The sequence below is a fragment of the Periplaneta americana genome, chromosome 1, assembly GCF_040183065.1.
Source record: "Periplaneta americana isolate PAMFEO1 chromosome 1, P.americana_PAMFEO1_priV1, whole genome shotgun sequence".
Taxonomy (NCBI): domain Eukaryota; kingdom Metazoa; phylum Arthropoda; class Insecta; order Blattodea; family Blattidae; genus Periplaneta; species Periplaneta americana.
The window spans coordinates 104,783,367-104,811,089 of NC_091117.1; the positions used below are offsets into that span (position 1 = coordinate 104,783,367).

Genomic DNA, 27,723 nt, shown 5'->3' on the forward strand with positions numbered 1-27,723 from the left:
ATCTCGACCAAAGTAGCATTTCAAGCAAAAATAGAGAGAGAGAGAGAGCCAAAGAAATGAGAGAATAAACAAAAACATTACACACTTATTAAAAAAATACTCGGATTTGAGCCATTATGTGATCCGGTTAAAGGAATGCTCAGCGGAAAATGTACCTGTGTGCCAAAGCACATACACAACCTGCTGTCTTGTTCAAAGGAAAGTTATTGCAGCATCAGTCGAAGGTAATCAGAGGTCTCTAATTGAAGTGTGGAAACAACTGCTCTGGAGACTACTTAATCATGCGCACCACTAGTCAAGATCCTCTGGTACTGATATAAATTTCCCAGAGATGAATTTTTTTTTGCAAGCAAGGGCCTGCCAGACCAGATAATATGATGAGCTATTGCAGTTTCTGCCTTGCAGAATCTACAATCCAGGTTTCTCACAAGCAGACCCATATTTTCCAAGAATTTTTAGACAGAAGTGTGATCTGTGAGAAAAACTGTATTATTCCAAGCAGAAGTTTATTACACTTAATTAAGTATTTAGCTCTTTTCGTATGTCCTAGTAAATATAACTTCACAACTTCAAGTGAAACCCCACAAAACACGCCAACTTCTGGAATCTCTCTCTTCCTTTCTTCTCTTTCCCTTGCTCCATGTCCTTCAGATACCAATCTGAGAGGATGTGTATAGGCATCAATAGAAGAAACCACTCTGCAGTATTATCACAATTACGGATTCTTCATTTCTGCCATAACTGTTGGTTATGAAGGTTCCATTATGCTAGCATTGAGGCAACTAGTGAACCTCTTAATGCTTCTATTAGCAGGTTTGACAAACTGTGAGTGGATCTACAAGTACAAACAACTGCAATCGCAATGTTGTCGATTTCATTCTATCTGATTGTAAGTTGTGTTGTGTCCGTGCATGCATAAAGATTCCTGAGTACATAGCTACACTATTGTCAGCTGTTTATTTCACACGATTGGAGTCTGGTAAAAATAACTTTGTACATAGTGAAGGAAGAAATATTGGGTGATTGCGTTCTTTGATGCTGAGAAAGACAGTGGTTCATTTCACTTATCATTATGTCAAGCAACTAAATGAGCTGCAACAGCAACAGAAAAATTGAAATCATTCATAAAAAAAATTGGAAGAGAAATGAAAGTACCTGATAGTAACCATATCTAGTTATCCATGCCAGGTAAAAACAGGAAAGTGGACAAATGATCATACTGAATGACTTGGATAGATGCATTGTTATATTTCTGTGTATTTGTAATAATAATAATAATAATAATAATAATAATAATAATAACAATAATAATAAATAATCTTACGTATCTCCACTCCCAAGTCATTATTGCTACTAAATCTGGCAATGCTGAATTCATAGTGCTAACTCTCTCCCTTCCACCCTTGCTCACTTGCTCTTCCTAAAGACAGGTAGCACTCACATCATAACTTGGTCAGGGTTTCAGTTCAATTTGTCAGTTTACTATGTCTATTTCCTGAAACTTTGACCCGGCCTTATAATTTTTTTCAGGCCAGTTTTTAAATTGTTGTTGTTGTTGTTTTCTAATGCCAGGCGTTTGACAATAAAGTCATTTGACCTCTTGCACTCCAATATTTTTCAAAGATATTATCATGACCAGCCAATGAAGCACAGATTTTGAGGTGTTCCGAATCCATTTCTTGGTTTGAGTTGCACAATGGGCAGTTAGGGGACTGATATATTCCAATTCTATGCAGATGTTTAGCCAAACAATCATGACCTGTTGCCAATCTAAATGCAGCTACAGACGATTTTCGTGGTGAATCGGGAATTAACTGTGGATTTTGATGCAGTTTTAAAATTGTTTCTCTTACTGAATACTTATGTATTCTGAGAACCAGCTCCAATTAATTTATAATCTGCCCCTTGTTGAACAAGTTTGTCAACTTTTCCATTCCCTTCCATGCCACAGCCTGGTTGCATATTAAATATGTTTTCTATATATACGAGGGTGCTTCATAAAGTAAGGTAACAAGAACTCCCATGGACAAACTTTATTTCACAGGCAGATATACTAATACACAGTAATAGGGCACTGGTATGCATTACGTAGTCACCACACTTGTCCAAACACTTGTTCCAATGGTAAATCAAGGAATTGATGCCGGCATAGAAGAAATCTGCATCAAGTCCCTGAAGTCATGTCATGATGGCTTGCTGAACAGTCGTATTGATGTTGAATCGCTTACCATCTAGGTGCTACTTCAATGAGCCAAAGAGATGGAAATCACTGGGTGGCTGGTGGGACTGTAAGGAGGATGATCCATTACCTCCCACCAGAAGTGTCTTTTGCATCATATACCTTAACAAGTTGACAGTAAATTTCTGCTGGTGAGATGCCCTTCAGATGCAAAAAATGGATCACTACGCACTTCTACGTTTGACTATGTTTCCATGCACACATCCATCTTACAACTGATATCGAGAGGGTCTGACGCAACTGTGCTCGGCTGCTGTGACTCTGGCAGAAAATTCAAACAAGAGGGGGAATATGTCACCCATGAGAACTCTTGGTACCTCGTGTTTCCTAATTTTGAGCATACCTGATTTTGTTCCAGAAACTCTCAGTAGTTTAATATTCTGCAGTCTGTAGAATGCCATTCTTGCTTCTTCTATTATTAGTAAATTTAATGGAGTTGAGCAACTTCAAGTGTGTCTCCATTACTGCAGTAGGAGTAGTTTTCATTGCCCATGTAATTACAGGCAGGCTCTTCTTTGAATTCTGCCAATCTGAATTATAGAGTTATTTTTGGACAACCCTGGGTCACCAGACCAAGGCTCCATACATTAAAGATGTCTGATTATCTGGTATAGGTTCAGTGTATCATGGTAGATCTTATCCCAATTTTTTTCCATACATGCACCTAACAACTTGAAATATAGTTTTTGCACATTTTATAATCTTCTGTAAAAATTGCTGATTCCAGTCAGCCTTGGAGTCCAAAATAACTGCCAAGTATTTGACTACTTCAGACATTTTAAATTCTTCACCTTCAAGCTCTGCTTTCCTGGTAATTGTGCTGGTTCTGATGCAGTAGATTTTTATGCAGAACAAAAACCCTAGCATTTCTAATAATCTGTTAAATTTTGTTAAATTAACTATTTTTTAACTTTACTGTGTTAATATTGAAACTATTACGTTGATGCATAAATTCATAGATTTTTGTTCGTCATTACAACTCTGTGTTGTTTATCATTTGTTATTTGGAGTGTTGTAAATACGCCTTGAATTTTGCGGATTTGAAGAAAATTTGTGCTATTTGTGATCTAAAGAAAATAGAGTGTCAAGCAGAAAAAAACGAACACTTTCGACATATTTTTCTGTTTGAGTTTAGTAGAGAAGCAAAAACAGTGGAGGTGTCTCGAAACATTTGCGTCATGTGTGGAGAGAATGCCATCGGAGAAAGCACTGCAAGAAAATGGTTCTGTCATTGCAAAGAGGGCCACTTTGACATGAATGGTTTGCCACATTCAAGAAGACCGTTGGGCTTTGATGAAGACCTTCTGAATGCTTTAATCCATGAAGATCCATGTTACACAGTCCAAGAATTAGCAGATATGGTGAATTGTGACCAGTCAACCATTGTGCGACATTTACAATCCATGGGCAAGGTTAAAAAATCGGGTGTATGGGTACCAGATGCTTTAAGTGAAAACAAAAGAAATCAGCTGGTGGCCATTTGTGCTTTTCTGCTTGCTCGTCATCACTTAGCTCGTGAACAGCATCGACCATTCCTATTGTTACTGATGGCGAAAAATGATGCCTTTATTTCAACATCAAAAAATGAAAGGAATGGCTGAGCCCTAACAAAAAAAAAAAAAAAAAAAAAAAAAAAACAACTTCCAATACAAAAGGTAGTATCCATCCATAGAACATGATGTTATGCATCTAATCTTCATTTTTTCCTTCAAGTTATCTCTCTTTTTGTTCCTAAGTGTACAATTTGCTTCCCGTCTTTCATTGAAATAATTGAAACGGTCATTGGAATAAGGGCGAAGTCTAAGTTTTGTCGAAAGTGGTTTTGTGAGTGCAATTTACTCTTAAAGACAAGGCGCACATTATGCACTATTAAAATGACCGATATCCATGCCCATTACCATATTACAGCGGCTTAAAAATTTCACTCCATGGAACAAGGTCCGATGTCTGGGACTTTAGATATTGTATTGGCTGAGCTACGAATATGATTCAGAGAGTGTCTCGTAGAGGTGCTGTAGGTGGAAAAGTGGAGATCCCAAGTGAATGGATTGAACTTGTTAAACGTCACTTCCAAGTTGTTGAAAGGACATATACTGATTTCAAAGACATTGATGGGTATTTCACACAGTTTTTCAAGAAAAGCGCATCTCAAAATGGTGATGTGTTTCAGGTATCAGAATACAAGATTTTCCAATAGCATCATTTGCACAAACACCAGGTAGAGGTCAGTAAATTCATGAGCAAAATGGTCATAAGCAGCTTCCATCTCCTTAAGAATAACCTGACTCCCAACCTCAATGTACCATAGCTGTATCACGAGCAGTTATCCGTTAAAAGTGCAAATGTACATGATGTATCTAAACTTCTAAAATATCTATCACAGAATGCACAACACTACTTGCAAAGTATTAAGGGTGAGGAAGGTAGCAGAACTCAGAATGATGGCTGGCAGTGACTAAGGATAGAAGGCAATTTCTCATTACATTGAAATAGTTTCTTTATTATAAGTATCATTATTAATCATATTGGTGTCATATCTTGTTTTTTTTTTCTAGACATTTAGCTTAAGTGATGTGTGTATTCTGAAAATACAACTTATTCAATAAATAAAATTCACTATTTCAAATTATTGTGCTTGTCTTGCATAGTAAAACAATGTAATAAGGACCGAAGTCCACCACTTATCATCCTATTTATTACCCATACTATTAAACTCATACGTAAGTGTTCACTATCAGAGTGGTGCACTATGACCTACAACTGTGCAAATTTTTGTTTGTGTTGGTCTAATGATTTAGATGTGATGTTTTTTCGTCTCCTGAAAAATTTACTTCTCTGGACTTCGGTCTTTATTCCACTGACTGATTAAATTATTATCTCTATCTCCTGGACTGGATTCTGTAAGAATTTCAATTTTGCCCGTTTTCTTCTTTTTACTACCATGGAGCAATCTTCATCAAACCATGGTTTCTTTTTCTTAGTTTCGTAATAACCAGGGAACGGATTTATATGGACTAAAAATATATGAAATATGTAAATATATATGTAGTTATTTTTACCAAAATATGGAATTAAATATGGATTTTTACCAAAATATGGAATTAAATATGGACTTAAAATTATAAAAAAATGACTATGTACGTTAAATATTGGTACATTTTAATCAAACTAAACAAAAAATATAATGGACGTACCTTATCTTCCAATGTAGTTTCAACAAAACACAATTTTTATTGTCTGTTACCATAACAATAGGTTACAAACATTTCTTTCAAGTGCTGAAAAGTGAATCTTCTTCTATTGTCTCTGAGGATAGATTTATACTGACTAAAAGAGCGTTCGACGTCACAAGAAGTAACTGGTACATAATTCAATTTCACAATGTCTGCTGGGGATAAGTCCAAGTTAATCTTCACTGTTGATTCACCACTCATCACAGCAACAACCTTTTGTAGTTCTTCATATCCAGGGTTTTTTGAAAGTACAGTGTCCACCTTAGCTCTTACTGCATCTGCAACTTTACCTCTACCACGATTCAGTTGTTCCACAGTACTATTTATAATTTCAAAACTTTCAGATAGTGAAAGGTGCCTATTTTGGAGACTTTTGAGCGTTTTTATGATGCATGAAAATGTATGCTGAATGTGAGCTAAGTCATTCTTCACACTTATGTCACAGGTAACTGTTTTCGCAGTATCAATTGAGACTGCATCTTCAGAGTCCAATGCAAGGAGAACATTGTTAATAGAGTCTATATGTTCGGCATAATATTCAACTGCTTCTAGCCATGTACCCCATCTAGTTAAAATTGGCTTTGGTGGCAATGGAATTTCAGGGTACATTTTTTTCAACACGTTAACTCTACTGGGAGCTTTGAGAAATACTTTTTTCACTGATGAAATCAACAAATCTACTTTAGGGAAATTGTCTCTGACCACTTCTGCCACACGATGAAATGCATGCGCCACACAAGTAAAATGAGTCAATTTAGGATATACAACAGATAATGCTTGTCCAGCTTTGACCATATAAGGGGCAGCATCGCTAATAAAGAATAACACATTATCGTACATAATACCCTTTGGCCACAGGATACCCATAGCTTCGTTGAACAGTTTAACTATAGTTTTGTTATTGCACTTTTCTAGAACATCACAATGTAAAAGAATTCGTTCAGAATATTGTTCACTTAACAAACCGATAACTACATTACCAACAAGTCTACCTTCTTTGTCGGGAGTCTCATCAATGGAAACCCAAATTGAACTATCTTTAATTTCATCTCTTATCTTCTGTATTGTCTCATCGTAGATGGATGGAGCATACGTCTTCCTAAGTGTTGACTCATCCGGGATTGTATGTTGAGTATATTTTTCAAGGAATTCCCTGAAGACCTTATTCTTTAGTTTGTAGAGAGGAATATCAGCAGAGATGAGAGAACGGCACAGGTCGATGTTAAACTCAGATCTTACATTCGATGTTGTTGGTTGTGTTAAAAACAATTGTCTCTGCTTGGAATTTAGTTGTTTGTTGGCCTGATGTTTACTAGTTGTAATGTGTTGTTGCACCAGGAACTTTTGTGTAGATGATACTGCACACTGACACAAATTACAAAATAATATTTTATTGTCAGTTGATAAACCATCTTCTTTAAATTCTGAAATGTAACTTGTTAGTTTTGATTTTAAATTGACTGAATGACGTACTTTTGGCATATTTACCGTCTTTATAGTATGATTTACAAAACTGAACCTATGTGTACTCTGACTGGCATTTAACTGTTGAGCTGCACAACTGAAGTCTGTTAAAAATTTTAAATTAAATTAATACAGTTTTGTAACTTACTTTCCCATTGTTGATAGGACTGCTAATTTTCAAATAACTCTGATGTTAAAGGGATTACTGAACATGTGTTTAAATCTCTATTGTTGAAATGTATTTTTAAAAGTTAATGGAATTTTGTTTTGTTTTATTGTTAAACCTAATATAATATGGACTGTTTTATATGAAATATGGAAAATATATGGAAATTAACGAAAATATGTACTAAACTCTAAAATATGGAAAAATATGGAAAATAAAAGTAGGATTTTTCAACCCTACACATTGTGAAACATAAAGATAATGCAAAATATAAATTATATTAGCTTTATAAGTAAATATGTATTTACATATAAATCCTTTCCCTGGTAATAACCTATGTTCTGCTCAGCTGCAATTTTGATATTGTTTCCAATATTTTCCCACGCGTTATTAATGTCAAACTCCTCAACTTCATCAGAACTTATTAAACTCTTGAACCTATTTGAAATTTCGACCGGATGATGTTGCTTAGTTTCCTCGTCTTTTAATTTCGGAATATTGAATATCCTAATATTAACTTGTTGCTCTACTCACCTGGTTGCTGATAGTCTTTCTCTTAATTTTCCAATTACCAAATAATGGTCAGAATCACAGGCTGTCCCTCTGAAGGATTGAATGTCTACTGTACTAGTATGTCTACGTTTATCTATCAGATGTGATCTATTTGGTTGTGTGTCAATCCATCTGGAGAAGTCCAAGTATCCTTGTGGGGGAAGGTTGTACTTTTGGCAATTAAATTTTTTGATGTGGCAAAGTTGATTAATCCAACTCCATTATCATTACTAGTTACGTGTAAGCTTTTTTTTGCAGCAGTCTGTTTAATAATAACCTCTTGTCCTACTTTTCCAAATCCTCATAGAAGCTATCCATTATATAATCATCTTTCTCTTCTGTTGGGACATGAACATTTCTAACATGTCGTTGTAATTTCAAAATTAGATATGTGTAAAAAACTGAATTTTACAGGAAAGACAAAATACTTAATGCTAACAACATCATCATCATCATCATCATCATCATCATCATCATCATCATCATCATCATCATCATCATCATCCTGTCAAGTACTAGTCCCAAAAGAACTGTTACGGCCTGAAAAAGCGATTTTCTTGCCATCTTTTCATAGGTCGACCAAGTGACCATTTCCCATTTGGACAATACTTCATTAATGCTAACAAAATTACATATGTTAATTTAATTCTTTTAAGGTAGGTACATTTCTGTAACAGTCTTACTTTACTATACAAAGATTTACTGCGGTAATTAGCATTTAGTTGTTTTATGAGACACATAGCTGGTTGTGATTGCGCCTATTTCTTCACTTAGCTGAAATTGGGGTACAATATATGAGGTCTTACAATCTCAAAATTTGAAACAAATTAATTGTACAATCCAAAAATATACAGTAAAACCTCGTTAATCTGGACCCCAATAAGCTGGACTTCGCTTAATCCGGACTGGCAAAACAAAAGTGAGTTTGAAAAAATTAAAGTTTTAAGACTTGCATGTACTTCAAACCAACTTCTGCAGCAAGAGTTTCGAGTTACTTTGTTAAGCTGGTCAACTTTTCCCCCAATTAGTCCAAATTAACGAGGTTTTACTGTATATGACTTTCAAACTTGATTTTTCTTGCAAAAGAAAGACTTTCTGAAAACCTAAAATAAATTAAATAATAAAAAATTAGAAAAACCAATTCATTGCAACTATGGTAATTTTACATATTTAAGTGTTTAAGACTTTAACATTTTACATTTCCTTCCTTTTTATTATCAAAATTAAAATAGTAGTAGTAGTAATAGTAATAATAATAATAATAATAATAATAATAATAATAATAATAATAATAATAATAATAACAACGGTAATATTATTATTATTATTATTATTATTATTATTATTATTATTATTATTATTATTATTATTATTAATTTCTTTTCCCATTCCTCTTAGTCATTTTCATTTCTGTATTGAGAAATAGAGATATTTGTCATCAGCAATATCATGGAATAAAATTACATTACAGAGATATCAGTAAATAATTATGTAAGTTACTATACATTTAATTTTTCAAAGCAGTTACAAGAAAGAACTATTAAATCTTCATAAAATGGTTGTATAAACACTTTTAGTCCTTTTAGCTAATCATACCTTACTTACTTACAAATGGCTTTTAAGGAACCTGCAGGTTCATTGCCGCCCTCACATAAGCCTGCCATCAATCCCTATCCTGTGCAAGATTAATCCAGTCTCTATCATCATATCCCACCTCCCTCAAATCCATTTTAATATTATCCTCTCATCTATGTCTCAGCCTCCCCAAAGGTTTTTTTCCCTCCTGTCTCCCAACTAACACTATATGCATTTCTGGATTCGCCCATACGTACCACATGCCCATCTCAAATGTCTGGATTTATGTTCCTAATTACAGTAGCGTGCAAATTAATCCGAACAACATAATTACTTATGCAAAAACACTGAACGGGATAAAAAAAGGATCTAAGCCATACCTCAGTAATCTATGTGGCCTCCCTTGTTCCTAATAACAGCTCTGAGACGATTTGGCATGGATTCCACTAATTTCCCACAAATATTAATTTCTTCATTGCGAAACCATACACCAATGAGGGCAGAAATCAAATTCTCCTTTGCAGAACAATCCATTTTTTGCATTCTTCTTTTGCAAATTGACCACAAGTTCTCAATGGGGTTGATGTCAGATGAGTTGCCTGGCCAGGAGAGTACCTGAATATTCTTCTTGTTGAAGAATTCTGTAGTTTTTCGAGATGTATGGCAAGGTGCCAGGTCTTGTTGGAACACACCTCTGCCATCCGGAAATGATTTTTGCAGCTGGGGTACGATTCTGGTTTCCAATAAGTGAATATATTTGTCAGAATTCATCATTCCCTTGATAGGTATTAATGCTCCAGGCCCTTCATGTGTAAAACAACCCCAAAACTTTACTTTAGGGGGGTATTTGGGTGCTTGTTGGAGATGAGCTGCTGTTATTTTTTCGGATCCTTTCCGTACGTAAGAAACACGGTGGCCGTGGACCTCGAAATGAGACTCACCGGAAAAAAGTACATTCTTCCAGTCATTCACTGTCCAGTGTTGATGTAATTTTGCTCACATTAAGCGTTTTTTGCACATAACAGGGGTTAGCAGTTGCTTCTTAATAGGCTTACGAGCCCTTCGTCCAGCTTCCAAAAGCCTACGCTGCACTGTTGTGACGTGAATATCCGCCACAGTGGTAGTCATTAACTCGCGGGTTAAGTCGACAGCAGTTAGTCTAGGATTTAATTTACTTTTCCTGACAATTAAACGATCATCTGCAGGTGAAGTCTTCCTTTTCCAGCCACAGTTTCCTTTTTTCTGGGGTGTGATGGATCCAGTCTCCCTGTATCGTTTTATGATCGAATTAACAGTAGCCAAACCGATGTGACATTCTGCAGCAATTTGCCTCTGTGTCATAGAAGAATGCTCTGCTAATGTTATAATTTTAGACCGTTTTCGTGGAGTTATATCCATTTGTGAAGACGACAGAATGTACACAGGATTGCAGTATTAAGTCTTCAACACAATTGAAATGCTTATAAGTACAAAACGACAGGCAAAATGTCACATATTATAAAAAAAATAATGACAGACTTTCAACAATGGAATTACACGTACTACAGATGTCAATTAAAGCAGTATGAGCAGCTGTGAGGCCAACAATGACAGAAAATGTAAAAATATGTCGTGTTCGGATTAATTTGTACGCTGCTGTATGTCACGCTACTGTATGTCAGGTGAAGAATACAATTCATGCAGTTCTGTGTTGTGTAACTTTCTCCATTCTCCTGTAACTTCATCCCTCTTAGCTCCAAATAATTTCCTAAGAATCTTATTCTCAAACATCCTTAATCTCTGTTCCTCTCTCAAAGTGAGAGTCCATGTTACACAGCCATACAGAACAACGAGTAATATAACTGTTTTATAAATTCTGACTTTCAGATTTTTTGATAGCATACTAGATGTTTGTCTTTGAAAACTAGGCATTTCATTAATAAATTTTCAGATTCTGCAGCCAACGCTCTTCCTGTTTTCTTCCTGTTTGTAATTTCGCTCTATTCGTTAGTTTGTCTGAGTTTGTAATAAATTATACCATATTTCTACTTTACGCTTCTTATATCAAGAACGTTTGGTGTCAAACTTTTTTCCTGACTTGTAGGACTATTTGCATAGTAAAATTTATTGCTTCTCACAATTTTTTAAAAACTTGTGATCGATATAATTTACATTATAGGGTTGTTTGTGTTTTGCTTGTTGCATTCTGTTCACAATCACTTGGTACATAAGGGACGAAAACAATTTTTCTATAGTTGAGCGCATGTTGTCCACTTGCATCACTGTATTTTTCCAGTATTAGTTGCTCAGTATCAGTTTTATACTTAATTGACACTGAACACGAACTCCTGAGCAAAATTTTATTTTATTTTGATACTAGCCATACCCATGTGCTTCGCTGCACTTGTTAGAAATAAATATAAAGTAATTACACACTGTAATTAAAATAAGTACATTTGGTCTAGGAAACATCTGTGTTTGATAGAAGGATAAATCATTTACTGTGTTACTTAATTGAAATTGTATTTAAATAATTAAAATGCGATCATTTTGGACCAGAGAGCACTCATTTCCTGCAAGGATAATTCCTTTAACATGTTTCTTAATTGTTATTAGATGCAAATGATTAAATATCATTTGGTTCAGAGAACATCCGTTTCTGGTGCAAGGATAATGCGTTTAACATTTTTCTAAATTAGTCTTGACTGCATCCTTTAATAAATCACTCCAAATTAATGTCAATATAGAGTGGATTGTGTACGAAGATAATTTTTATGTTAACCTTACTGTGCATTTTTTTTTTTTTTTTTTTTTTGCTAAGTTTATTTAGGCATGCTTCTTTAACATATGTGGTCATGTTTAGAATGTGTGAGTATACCAGTAGGCCGTTTTTACTCTTGTTGAGTTCCTGTTTCTGTAGTGTGTTGTAGATGGCTTGTGTTCACGTAACTGATTATAGATTTTGATTAATATTTATCATATCTGTAATTGAGGCAGTGCTGAATCATGGCATGTAAATTTCCAATTTGACATTTGCCTTTATGACTAAGGGACACCGTAAAAAACTCAGTCAGATTGGTCGGCCACAGAGTTCGGACCTGTGACCTCTCGAATGCAAGTCTCAAATTCTACCTTCTGAGCCAACTTGCTCGGTGTGCATCATTGTTTATGTAAATAAAGAAAATGAAAATTAATGTGGTACATAAATATTATTTTAAGAAACACAGGAAACGAATATGGGTAAATTGTGAGTGCAGGAACGCTATTTCGTGACACCTTTTAAAGTAACTCAGCTCCAGTGAGCTCTATGGTAAAATGCTTATTTATTATGTGCTATATTTTTGGTCCAGTAAAAATACTCATCTTTACTACAAAACTCGTAAAAATGCTATTTTGTTCTGTAGACAAAAAGAAATTTAAGTGTATAAAATTAGAGTATTTTATGTGTACCAAATAAAGTTGCAATAATCAAGTTGTACAATATTTCGACAGAATATCAAGTTTTCTGTGCGTTAAGATCTATTTTAATCTTACTTCAGTCCTCATATGTAGCATATATCCATCTAGAGAAACTACAAATTTCAAATATTGAAGGAATTATCCAAATTGGTTAATTAGCTTCTGAGTTTACTTCATACAAACACACAAACATTCTCTGTAAATTAATATTGATAATAAGGTTGCTTTAAATAGATGAAGTCATTTTTTTTTATTTCATTATAGCCATCATCGTTGTTCCTGCAATAACTCCTGTAACATTTATCGATTTTCAGATTTTTGCTTATTAAATATACAGCGGGATATACGAAATGGGATCACAAATGAAGATGTAATGGAAGAATTACAACTAGAACCTGTAATTAATCACGTAAAACTTTATCAGAACAACTGGATAAATCGTCTGCATCGCAAGCATAGAGATAGAATACCAAAAGTCATGCTCCACTATCATCCAAACAGGAAGAGATCTCTCGGTCGTCCAAAGAAGCGCTGGATTGAAAATTCAACTGTGAGATCGTAACAGGCCATTTGGCCTAATACTTGAAGGGAAGAAGAAGAAGAAGAAGAAGAAGAAGAAGAAGAAGCTTATTAAATAACTTAAATAATTTCTTTCTTTCGAAAATGTAAGAATTCACGATCTCCTATGTATTACTGCCATAGAATGAATAAATGTGTTTTTTCTTCCTACTGAAAAATTTTATATTTTGCACATAATAGTTATTGCAGGAACAACGACGCTATAATCTGAGGGGCAGTGAAATGTATTGTATTGTTATTTTAAAACTCTTGTATATCCTTAAATATCAGTCCTATCAAAATTTTGCATAGAATAAAACTTATCGTAAATTATTCTTAAAGATACTTTTCTTATGTAACATTTTTCACAAAAATCAATAATAAGCGAGATATTTCGATTTATTTAATTCAGGCCCCCTTATAACCCCACCCCCTTTAAATAAAGTATTTTGAATGCCATATATTCTAAAATCTAAGTTACAACGAACTTAATTCATATTCCAATTTTCATCGAAATCTGTTCAGTCATTATCGCATAAAAGAGTAACAAACATCCAGACTGACAAATATACAAACAAAAATTTCAAAAAAGCGATTTTCGGTCTCACGATGATTAATTATATATGCTAACACCAATTATTTTTGGAAAAACGAAAATTACCAGAAAAATTTCGGTTACAGATTTATTATTAGTATAGATTTACAGCTATCTGCAATTAATATGACCTTCCTGTATGTTATAGGGCCATTTTCGATGAAATGGATTGAGGAACTGATAATTTCATATGAACTCATTCCTCCTCCTCTTCATGCCAGACATAGTATAAATATCCTTGCTGTTAGAAACATAAATTGTGTAGTTATTAACTTGCCACTTCTTTGAGTAGTACAGCTTTGATACTAATGATTTAGGACAAAGTAATGTACTTTCAACATCGACTGATGTAACTAAAATTTCATCAGACACCGAAGAAATGGCATGGGTTTAAGCTTCATAAACTTCGTCCTTCTTTATGTGTATGCAAATCAAAAATTCTTCCTAGTGAATATTTCCATCAATGAAACTTTCACATGTGTTACACTGATCTTTGTGTGCTTAAAAATAGACAACTTTTCTTCCTTCTAAAATTTGCAAAACTTTTTCGTTTTTACTGACACATATACTATATTTGAATTCTTTGTACCATGCTTCTTATTCATGGGTTCATGAAATATTGAATGAAACATAGGCTTAACATGTTGTCTTGAAGATAATGTTCGACAATAAAGGCTGGGCATCTTTTGGTACAATATTCAACCATTCTTGAACACAGTCTGACCTATGCTTCTTTGTTTGTCTCCGTTTTCCATTTTTATGTACCTCATTTATTATTTCAGCACCACCATCATCATCATCATCATCATTATTATTATTTTCTTGATTATCTGCCACACTATGCTAAATGTCCCCTCGACTTGCAGCCATCTCTTCTCTCATTTAATGCTCAGTATTCTCCTCGACTTCTTCTCCTCCTCCTCCTCCTCCTCCTCCTCCTCCTTCTTCTTCTTCTTCTTCTTCTTCTTCTTCTTCTTCTTCTTCTTCTTCTTCTTCTTCTTCACATACATCTTCAGTAGCTTTGTGAGATTTATTCATTGTGTCTTCCTTCAAATTAAACATAGAAAGAACTCGGAACTTTAACGCCCTGAGAAGTTGGCAAGAAGCAGACGTAGCCATATTTATTTCTAACACATTCTTGACTGTTTCCTTCGTCTTAACAGTTGACATAAATCTACTAAATCATTGAAGAATGCTTTCTTCTCCTTCCAACATTCAAATTTCTAAAAATTTTCAGTTATTATTTTTTTTTTTTCTTATTGGTCATCAATTTGATTGCATAAGAAATTTCACTTTGTCTGTACATTAACTTCCTGACAAGCACACTCTTCGGTTTCAAAGAGTTTTCTATTCTGTCGACAGAAGTTTTCCCTGAAGTTTTTTTTTCAGTCCTTTATACTGCAACTCCAAAGCCCTTGACTGCATATCATCTTTCCCAGAGTTTTTCCCCTTTTTTTTATTCTTTAAAACATTTCCTTGGCTTTTTCTTTCATAATGTCTCTTTTCACTGAATTTCTCATCAGAGCTTGGCTTTGTCCATAGCCTATTAATACTAGAATTATTTTAATTTTCTTGATGGTAACTTTATTCCCTAACTCAATGTCAGCTGTCAGTCTCTTCCATAATCTATTGTAACTGATTCTTTCGTAGGGTCTCTTAAGGTACGATCACACGTCGCTACTTTTGCTGTGCAACTTTTGTACTGCAGCTGCAAAAGTTGCATGTCATGTTCACACGTAAGCCAAAAGTAGATAGATAGATAGCTTTAGTGATATTGTTCACAAAAGTACAAAACTTAATAATTTAACAAAAGATCTATATACAAATGTAGTTCTACATAATAAATATACAATTTCCTAAACTAATTAATCTATCGCAAATCTCAATAATTTATTGGTTCAAACTTGCACTTACGTCTTGTTTTAGTGCATGTTTAAACCAATCGTGATAACCCTTAAGACTTTAAACCTTAATTATTTGCTCCTTTTCAAAAATCTAATTGTAATATTTAGGTCTTATTTTACATAATAATTTATTATTCCAATTAGATGATCAGATGTCGACATACTGTAAGTCATGAACCTGAAATAGCTGAATCGGTACATTCCATATGTAGGTTAATCTTTCTTTCTTACAATATTTTCATGTCAGCAGAAACGTTTGCGTGACTTCTACGAAGACTACCGCATGCCTGCTTAAAAACAAGCTTGACAAATTGCTTACATAATCAACCTCAATTTAGTTTCATCATTATGTCGCATGTACTCATTATCGATTCATTTCTATTATGATTTCTATTATGATCTAATAAATTTATTATAATTGCATTCTTATTGAAATTAAAATATATTAGTTAACCAATTTATAAAGTCAAATTTTCTTCTGAACTTTTACTAATTAATATAACTATCGGAATACCTTAATAACTACCTTAGTTCTCTATTTTCAATTTTTTTTTATTATTATTTAAAAAAAAACCTTGACGTAATTCTATCTTATTTTCAAAACCTGTCTTCTTACCTTATTTAATTAATAATAAGTTTTTCTGATTTTAGGAAAATTTAATCTTTGCTGATGCCTATCTCTTAGTAGGTAGTTTCGTTCAGTATCTATAGTTTTGATTGAATATACTTTATTTCTGTTAGAGTTTCTATTTGTCATTTTACCTCTTATTAACTGTTCGTCACCTGCTTCTACTTCATCGGTCGGTATCGCACAGCTCCTCCAAATTGTAGCACTTCCTCTCTCGCACCCCGGACTACCAACGGCATGTGTAAGCCAAAAGTAGCGCGCTGCATGCTACTTTTCGTGCTGCACAACCCGCGTGCAGCAAAAGTTGCAACTGGAGGTTGCGAGTCTGTTCACACACAAGGCGCTACTTTTGCAGCTGCAGTCATGCTGCAGGTTTCCATCTCTGTGTTGACTTCTCCATATACATTTTGTGGTTATGTTCGCATTATTAATAAACTCATGCGAAAGCTTACTTATCTATTATTTGCTTTTCTGTCCTAACTAGTATTCAGAAATTGGCATTATTTTTACTATAAAGCTTTTAAAAACGCCTATATACTTAAATGATAACCAACAACATATTCACGTTATCAATGTTGGCAACCCTCCTGTTTGAAACTATGCTACAGAAAATTAAAAAAGTGAATTATATCGTCAGCAAATATGCTCAGACTGTGTTGTGCATTTAATAACTGTTACAAATAATTTATTTTCATCACATCTAACATTAAAATAGATCCAAACAATAAAAGTATCATTGGCACATTTGGGTGACAACACTGGTTGCAACCACAGCAAAAGTTTCAACAAAACCGATATCAAAAATGCTGCGGCTGCAACCCTGAGAACCCTGTTCACACGTCGCTACTTTTAAACTGCGCGCAGCATGGAAAAGTAGCGAGCAGCAGGTTTGGCAGCCGCTACTTTTCGGGTTGCACTGTTGTTCACACGTCGCAGTACGAGAGTTGCACAGTTTTTTGTACTGCATCGCTGCAAAAGTAGCGATGTGTGACCATACTTTAAGATTTTAATTGCACTGGACTATTCTCAAGAATCATATCGAAGTTTTGAGTTTTAATAACTGTAATATTTTATGGATAATTACTGCCATGTACAAGTTCAGGCGCGACTCTGTCTGAGTAATTCATAAGTACGATCATATTTTGCAATATTCGTAAGTATGATCATGTTTTCCCATCTTTTCGAACTCTATCTTGGTTAAGGCTAAGCAATCGACAAGCCCTGCATTCTCTTATTGTCTTATTTCAAATTCTGTGCATCACTACTCCAGTCTATTTGGCTTTGTCCGTATGTCATCAGCTAAGCACCAGCTCTGATCACAACAATTTGTTCATTATACCATACTGCAAGACATCTTTATATTCTTCATCCTAAACAGTTTCAGTTGCTAGAAATTGGAACTTACTTCCGAGCGATGTAAGGGACTGTTGGACAGTAACTTCATTTAGGTCAACACTACATAAATTCTTGTTTAAGAGATTAATTACTGATTAATATTTGTTATTTACAATGAAACTAACATTTGTCCATTCTTATTGTTGTTGTTTAGTCAACTGTCCAAAGACAAATCTGAACCTCACAAGTGATACCAAGAAGGCACCACTGATAAGGCAACTAGGCCAGGAGATAATGGGGTAGGGTGGCCAGTTCCTTTCCCCCTCCATTGCATACACCGCCAACTAGCTACATATTACACAAGTCAGACTTCAGATGCATACAAACAGTATTTGTTCTTCCTCCGACACATATCATCAAGTGAGATGTACTGCCTGATAATAGATGTACATATCAGCCAGAACCTCAGTCAGAGGATACCATTCTTATTATTACCATTGATTTATTTAAATATAATACAAAACCTCTAATGACAAAATCTTATTACATTAATATTATTCTCATTATATCAATATATTTTAGATTTATATTTTGCTCACTATAACATAGTTCTAAACTTTTTAAAACTTTCGTGGACCATAACAGTCATTCTGAGACTATAACCTTTATGCCTGATGATGATGATGATTATGATGATGATGATGATGATGATGATAACATAGTTCTAGTAAACTACTTACTTACTTATGGCTTTTAAGGAACCCAGAGGTTCATTGCCGCCCTCACATAAGCCTGCCATTAGTCCCTAGCTTGAGCAAGATTAATCCAGTCTCTACAATCATATCCCACCTCCTCAAATCCATTTTAATATTATCTTCCCATGTACCGCTCGGCCTCTCCAAAGGTCTTTTTCCTTCCGGCCTCCCAACTAACACTCTAAATGCATTCCTGGATTCGCCCATACGTGCTACATGACCTGCCCATTTCAAACATCTGGATTTAATGTCCCTAATTATGTCAGGTGAATAATACAGTGCATACAGTTCTACATTGTGTAAATTTCTCCATTCCCCTGTAACTTCATCCCTCTTAGCCCCAAATATTTTCCTAAGCTCCTTATTCTCAAACACCATTAACCTCTGTTCCTCTCTCAAAGTGAGAGACCAAGTTTCACAACCATACAGAACAACTGGTAATATAATTGTTTTATAAATTGTAACTTTCAGCTTTTTTGAGGGCAGACTGGATGACAAAAGCTTCTCAACTGAATAATAATAGGCATTTCATATTCTAGTAAACTACTATTAAATTAATTCTCATCATTTAACCAACTAGGTATCTCAACTTAATTATAATTCTTTACATATTGCATACAGACTGAATTGAATTACATTAGCACAGTCATAAATTATTACTTTTTTGTATAGGCTTTCTCTCAAATTAAATAAACATGTACTAGTCAAAATTTATCTGAAGAATATTTCGGGAGAATCTTTAGTGTATTGTAAATATTCATAATTTAAATATGTATGTCAGTATTGTATTGATTAAGGCTGGTTGAGTGGAAGAGAAGGCCTTATGGCCTAAACTCTGCCAGCGAAAATAAAACAATCTATTCTATTCTAATCGTAGGAAGAAAACCAACATGTGCAGATTTAACACATAGCGTAATTTTAATGGGCAGTTTAACTCAGAATTATGTAGTGGAATTTGCATTATAGCTAATAAAATTTCTGTATGTAAGAATAGAGGTAAACTACTTTCAGGGTTAATGGCTGATTGAAAACTGCTCCTAATGATGGAAAAATCTCATTTTCGTCCGAAAGTGCACATAATGGATTTTGAAGGCGCAATGACGAACTACGATATCACACTATCTACTATACCCTTAAGTACTAAATACTGTGACCTGTTACTGATAAATTTGACCTTTTTTATTGCTGATTTTATTCTTTTATGAATAAAGAATCCTGTTCCTAATTTATTGGTGATTACTGTTTCCTTCTCCATAGTACAACAAGTAATCTCCTATAGGTATGCCATTCCAATCTAATCTAACCTCCTGTACTCCCACAAGTTTATTCTATATCTGGCTAGTTATTTTGCTACTAATGTTACCCCTTCTGTTCTATAAAGACTAGTGACATTCCGTGTACCAAATCTCATAACCTTATTCCTTTGTTGTGTTCGTGTCAAAGAATCAATCTCATTCCAAGGCTTATGTTGGAGTTTTATACCAAGCTCTTGTTTACAGTGATGGGTTGTTAGCCCTTTACCCAACCCCCGAGCTGGAGGACCACTCCTTATCAGCTGTCTGCGACTGCTTATTCAATATATTCGCAGCTACCCTCTATATCTGGAGGCAATCTCCTCTATCCACAACTTGAGAACACGTCATGCCATGGTGATAGGGACCCACAATACATACTGCTTTTAATAACTTTACGTAAAATTAGACTCACGTCTTGTATAGCTATATTTACAGCTAATCACTATATGATAGTGGAGTGGTTAATGCATCGGGAAAATATAGTGAAACCTGTTCAAATCGGAACCTGAATAATCCGGAATCCTGTCTATTTTGGAACAATTTATTGGTCTTGGCAAAATTCGTATGAATTATGTGTAATTTTTTCTGAATAAAACGGAAACCGTCCGCTACTGTTCAAAACGGAAATAATATTTTCGACACACTACTTTGGGTGCCCGGGTAGCTCAGTTGGTAGAGCAGCTGGCTACAGACTGGAAGGTCTGGGGTTCGATCCCAGGTGGTTACAGGATTTTTTCTCGTTGCCAAACTTCCAGAACGGCCCTGAGGTTCACTCAGCCTCCTATAAAATTGAGTACCGGGTCTTTCCCGGGGGTAAAAGGTGGTCAGAGCATCGTACCGACCACACCACCTCATTCTAGTGCCAAGGTTATGGAAAACATGGGGCTCTACCTCCATGCCCCCCAAGTGCCTTCATGGCACGTTACAGGGGACACCTTTACCTTTTACCTTTTTTTTATTTTAATGTAAACTATATCAAGGAATGTACAAAATACGTAGGTCACTAAGATAAAAAAACAAGTTTTCTTTGCAAAATTTTTGAGGATGCGAGGGTGTGTTGGCCTGGTGGTCATAAATTTTATTTCCCTATTGACTAGGCAGACGAGTCCCATCAAAGAAGTTCAGTGCTTCACCCCTGTATACTGTCGTAGCTGGGTAGAACGCAAGTGTATTAGTGATTTCGTGATAAAAAAAAAGTTGCGTAAAAATGTTGCACTATCATTAACTGATGAAGTAAAAGTTATTGAGGAAAATTAGGAATGGAGCATATGGAAAATAATCTTGAAATTTAGGAATAGAAAACTCAGGTGTAACTTAACACTTTCGAAAATAAAGGCTGTATCATGAGTGAGTGGTTTGCGGTCAATAATGGTGACATAAAAAGGAAACAGAAAACAACTGGTTACATAGAAATAAATGAATTGTTGTGGGAGTGGATCTTCTTGCCCTTTCAGAGATCATGCCAATTTCTGGATCTATTCTGCAAAGCAAACCCTTGAACTGACAAAGAAATTAGATAATCCAAAATTCAAGGCTTCTAATGGATGGCTCCTAGTCCAATTAAATAATGTGATATACAGTACAGTATTATAGTATAGTGTTAGATATTAAATTTAGTGTAATTAATAAACTTTATAGTGTTTAATGAGTGAATTACGATACAATTTATACAGGAAATGAGATTTTCATAAAGATCATTCACCAATTAAATAAGCGACAGGAAGCTGATTTAATGTCAGTGGTGTTAAACGGAATATTTTGTAATTTCTACAATTTGCGGCATGTCATTTTGTTTTTCATTTATACACATGATAAAATATTCCATTTTAACTTCATACCTGAATAACATGGAAACCTGTCCAAAACGGAAAGAAAAATTAGGACCATCTTGAACAGGTTTCACTGTAAAAGCAAATTAGTTTATTAGATATCCTTGTTTTTTTGTTCTCTTCACAAGGGAGAGAGTTGGAATAAAATTTTATTTGTTACACGGTATGTAATTATACATTATTTCATTTTTAGAAGCAATTAGCTTAATGTTATTGGGGGAAAAAAAAACTTTTTAATATATGAACTGTTTATATAAGTTTGACAGAGGCAAGTTAGTATTTTTTTAGGCAGCACATCTATATCTCAAAACCAGGATATGCAACTGTATATTACAGGAATTATATAATAGCCCTATCACATTGCATTAAGCACCAATTCAATATTTATTACATATGTTATATACAGCTAATCGGATTTATGTAGGTACATTTTATAAGCACTTCATTACATTCGTTTCTATCAAATCATAATAAAGTGAAGTCTGTTATTAATAAGGAAAATGATGTAACAAATGTCATGTCACTCTGCCTTTCTTACTGCTGTCCTCAACAATCTCTCTTGCTAATCTGGCCCTCAGTAATCCTGACTTTCATTATCTGGTCTTCTTCTAGTGCAGGCCTACTTCCTATCACTTCTACTGTAATAGTATTTTGGGAAATTTGTACTTGTGCCATGTGTATTACTTATACACAAATATACTTATACTCTGTATATGTACAGGATGGTAGTGAAATACCCTGCAGATTGAAAGGGACGATAGGGTACACTTAAATGAGCAGAAAACCTATATTATGTTTTGTGATTAAATGCACGCTTAATTAGAAAATTAAGTTGGAGGTATCAGCAATCTGGCAACATTGCTGCTAACACAGTCCTCTTTCTTCTGGTAATACAGATGTAAGAGGTCAACGAACTCAGGTCTTTCTCACTACGTGAACTATCTCCCACCTCCCTCCCTGGCTACAACATAGCAATCTGGTTGCATCATTCAGTGACTTGAAATTAGTTTTTAAGTTAAATTTACACGAAAACTGTCCATGCTATTGAAATATGCCAGAGCAGGAGTGCTCACAGGAGCCCCCTTGAATCCTTGTCAGGGGCGAGAGGATGCAGACTGGGCAGGTACAAATGGACCAGGCAACAAGTAGAACTCGCTGCTATGGAACTCGGCAGAGCCAGCGGAGCAAGAAGATGAGGATGTAGGATTGTCTTTGAAACAAAATATAAACAATATAAATCAATTTATTGCATTTACATTTACAAAAGAAATTCTAAACAGAAACAGTGTTTTAGGAACAGACATAAACTTAAAATGCTAGGCATTACATATGTGTTTGTGCCACCAGACGAGTAATATCTGGAACAATCGATCTACTCGAATGCAGCCAAATCATAGATGTTGAATGCTTATCGCTTAGCTGTGATCTGTGGCTGGTTTCACACATTTTTAGAACAGAGAAAACCTGCTCACATAAGTACGTCATATCAAACATACTCATTATTTTTGCCTCATGGCAATGCAGACGTGGAAAATGATCAGATGAGATATAATGATAGAATGTAGTTATATTTTCAGTTATTTTGAACTTCACCTGAAGACAGCTGTCACATTTGAGATCTATTAATTCCATTTGAAGCGTGGAGGGACTTGTGGATATATCATCGGAAAATGGGAACATGAATATTTGAACATCCAACTAGAGGGATTCTTTTTCATTGAATTGTTCCTCAAATGCCTTATTTAAGTTTGTCAAAGACTCCACAAATGCAGTATATTGTGGATCTGTAACATTAGACACAAATTTGCTTAGGTTTGGAAAATGAGGCAAATTGCGTTCTTGCATTTGTTGTGTCCACAAATTATGCTTCATTCGAAATGCTTCAATTTTATTGAAGAAATCAATAATCAGAGATCTTTATATTGTAAGGAAATCTTTAGATCATTTAAATGATTTGTCACATCTGTCAGGAAAGCCAAGTCTACAACCCAAGAAGGGTCGATCAGCTGGGGAAAAGCTCGAGTTAGCACGCTGTTACGTCATCACAACACAATGCACCTCGCCCTGCCCTAGCTCCACGTATATGCAGGTTGTCCTCTGTGAGCACAACTGCGCCAGAGGGATGAATGTTTCTTTACTACAGTCCACACCTGTGGAGTAATGGTCAGCGCGTCTGGCCGCGAAACCAGGTGGCCCGGGTTCGATTCCCGGTTGGGGCAAGTTACCTGGTTGAGGTTTTTTTCGTGGTTTTCCCTCAACCCAATATGAGCAAATGCTGGGTAACTTTCGGTGTTGGACCCCGGACTCATTTCACCGGCATTATCACCTTCATCTCATTCAGACGCTAAATAACCTTTGATGTTGATAAAGCGTCGTAAAATAACCTACTAAAATAAAAATTCTTTACTACATTTTCTATCAATATGGACAAAACTCACGATCCTACTTGCATTAGTTACTGAAAAAAGGGTGTTAAACTTTTAGGAAAAAGAACTTCTTTTTTAGAAATCTATGAACTTTCCACCAATATGGTGTTACATTTTTTGTTACATATAACGTGTGCTATTTGCTCTGAAAATCTGCAGGGTTATTTCACTTCCTCCCTGTATACACGTGCCCGGCCACATGTGGAACATTCTAGTTTCGATATAGGATTGCAAATTGGCGCAGCTTATAACATTAAATTTAATTATATTTCTAGGCACTCTCAGTAATCTGGCATTCTCGCCAATCCGGCACCCCTCTTTGCAAGGAATGACTGGATTAGCAAGAGTCTACTGTATTCGTTTATGAATTACTCTAGATTTTAAATTATTTGTTTCAGGACCGTGATGCTCTAGTGGATCTGATGTTGGATTTTGTTGAGGCAATGAACCCAGAAGTAAAATTTAAACGAGAGTTCTCTGTTCTTAAAGATCGTGATTTGACTGGAGAACTGAAAGACATATGGCTGGCCATACAAGTAAAGCGAGAGAGAGAGAAAGAGAAGGCAGAAAATGGAAAGAAAATGGAAACTGGAGATCGAGAAAAACGCAAAGATTTAAAAGACGAAGAAACTTGGAGAGAAGTAGAGAAACAGCGAGATACAAAAGCAGGTGAGGAAAAAGAGAAATGCAGCGAAACTTTAGCCATGTGGTTTGCAATGGAACGTGCGCAAAGTAGAGAACGAGGAAGGGAAGAAATGGAACCCAAAGACGCAACACTTGCCCACAGTGAGATTCATAGCAAAGCAGATCAACAGAATGGAAAAAAGTATAACTTGGAGGAGGAAATGATAGTATCTAGAATTCCTATAGCTTCATTCAGTACTGATTTCAGAAAACTAGGAGAAGTTTCTGTCAGACAAACTAAAAACTCCGTGCTTGCTACCTGTGATGGGTCAGTGATTCCGTCCAGAGAAGCAAAGAACTCTCCAACACACCAGAGGAAAAGCAAGATCCGATCATGTAAAGGAGAACTCTTTACTCAGACCATACAGCAGTTCGATGAAGTCAAGGACAGAAAAGAAGGGGACATCCATGTCAACGAGATCTGTACCATCACAAAGCACACTGTGTTCAAAGAGATCTTCCCTTCGTCATCCGATTCCTCAGAAGATGAAGAAAGAGGAGATTTCCATTTTGACAGTGGAGATCCTAAACAAAGAGTTGATGTACTTGGAGATGCTAAAATTCTAAGTATCAGTCGAAATTTAGATGATGGAGATACTGGGTTACATATAGACGACTCTCTTAGAATCGAGAAGGAGTCTGGCTCAAATATTGCTCGCAAAGCAGCTCCAATGGAAGAAGCATGCAGTTACGAGAATGCAGACTCTCATACTTCTATTGTAAAACCATATAAATTTTTACGCATGAAATCTTCTGCCATTAAAAAAGCTGCTGAGAAACAAGTGTCAGGTAAACAGAATGTTCATGTAGGAAATAAATTTAAAACCCCAGAACAAGCAGATTATGAATCTGCTGACAGTTGTCAGAATAAAGCGAGATATCCTGATTTTAACTGTTAAAGATTGAAGTTAGAATGCTACCATGTAGTAATGTGATGTCTGGATCTGATGGTAATTTATGAAGTACCAAACCAGCAAATTAAGTCCAATGTTACAATTCATAATGCTCGATGCAATTTTTACCATTGCAATATTTAATACTTAGGTCCTGTTACTGTAACATTTTACTATGTACATAAGTTATTTTTATTTAGTTCCTTTTTTTTATGACGACACCAAAAGTATTCATAAGAATACATTTTGAGGAGCATTGTGTTCATTACTGTCAAAGTTTCACGTGTTTTGGAAGATTTCATGCTTTTTTATGCTGGATCAATCCTTACCAAGTGAAGAAACGTGAAACCTTTCATTTTTATTGCAAAATTATTTTAAAGGCTAGTGAAATTAACGTGTCATTGTGTATTCCGACAAAATAAAGGATCTCATCCGGAATAGCTGCCATATGCAATGCCTAACTTAATGTTACAATGGATGATTCCATTGTTTGTGCATGTGAAGATATTTGCAGTTCAAATTTAGTCTTCAGTTCCTAATATTAGTTCAAATTTGTGCTATGTCTTACTTAAAAGTCGTTAATTTTTTTATTGTAAATGTGCCATTTTGTCTGTACATGTTGCCTATGATTAAAAGCATTTGATTCAGCCAAATGATTCTTTATGTTACTAATTATACAGGATTTCAAAAAGAAGACCCAACAGCTTCAATTGTACAACATTTCACTTGTAAGATATCTCAAGCTGCTGACTTCAACAGTGATAAGAAATGCATTGCCATTGTTCCCTTATGCTTCACAAAACATTATTTGGTAAATATCTCGTCTCTTTTGAGACTGCCCTATATGTTAAAAGTGTGTTTTTATGCGATAGTGCATAAAGTTTATCTTACTCACTGTTATCAGTGCATAAAGTGAGCCTTTTAAAACACTATTGCTTAAAAAGTAAGTAATCACTTTACATGCTGCTATTTATTTTATGCAGTGCCAAAGAAAATGCAATATTCATTGTACAAACTTCATTCAGTAAGAAATCAATACATTACCTCGATATTTTTTATGTAAATATTACACATAAAACAAATAAGTATAGTAACAAATTTAACATTCATATTTACATTTTAGTCCGTATTATATCTGTAATACTCATTGCAACAAAATGTGGCATTCAACTTTTCCTAATTACTTTGTTGATTATGGCCGGTTTAGGCAGCCATGAAATCATGATCATGAATAAAACAGGCTTTAATTCCATGGATATTTATTTCTTGATGATTCTTAGTTTAGATGGCCGTGAAATATGTACTGTATTTAATGTAAATTTGTGCTATCGTATAAAAACATTGTGTGATACACATTCAAAAAGTTATCTTATCACTCATGCCAAAATGAGAACCTTTATGAACTAGTATCATAAGTAACTATTTTCATCTTTGAAGCTAGAAGGGTCTCTTTTGAAGAAATATTTTTCCAGCAAAATGAGGCTTGACAACAAACTAAATGCAATGCTTGGATGAGCTTCTTAAGCACTCTCAGGTGAAAGGTTGTGCAAATATTTTCACAAACAGTCCTACTGTAAATAATCTCAACCAAATCCGAACCCATGCTTTCTTTTGTGGGGTTATTTGAAAGATACAGCTTTTCATAAACATTTTACATCACAAAATTTCCGCAACAATTCTTTACATCGGTGCAGAAATTTTTACTAAAGTTTTTTTATCCTGTCCAGGTCAGGTGCAAATGTCCATGAAAACTGATAGTGTACATATTGACAGTGTTTAAATATATTACCGGTATCTCAGAACTGCTGAATTTGTAGATAATATATAAAAATATTGACATTTTTGGTTGTTTTGTATGTGTACGCAATTTGAACTCCTCTCTATTGCCAGTTATTGTTAAATCTGGAGAATTTGCAGGCCAAAACCCTCTAGTAATGACTCTCATCAAAAAGCTCCCATATTAATTCAAAATAATCTCCAACAGTATATAGGCCTACTGTGGCAGAATCTTGCTCAAAGTATGTTGTTTAAAAAAATAGCATATTTGAGTCCCATTGATTCATCCCCTATATCTACTTCCACAAATTGAAGGATTTCGAGAGTAACTGGTGGCAGATAGAGGGGATTTTAAACCTAACAGTAATTCTTAACAAG

At 34.9% G+C, this 27,723-nt stretch overlaps 1 protein-coding gene across 2 annotated transcripts in view; it reads left to right on the forward strand.

The window, feature by feature from the left end:
- The window catches only part of LOC138699426 (DNA ligase 1), a 91,379-nt gene extending 65,157 nt beyond the window's left edge, over positions 1 to 26,222 (forward strand). For both annotated transcript variants that reach the window (XM_069825297.1, XM_069825290.1), the window contains exon 4: positions 24,391 to 26,222. In XM_069825297.1, the coding sequence (XP_069681398.1) occupies positions 24,391 to 25,575 (1,185 nt within the window). In that variant the 3' untranslated portion in view covers positions 25,576 to 26,222. The remainder of the gene's footprint in view (positions 1 to 24,390) is intronic.
- Positions 26,223 to 27,723: the final 1,501 nt, after the last annotated feature.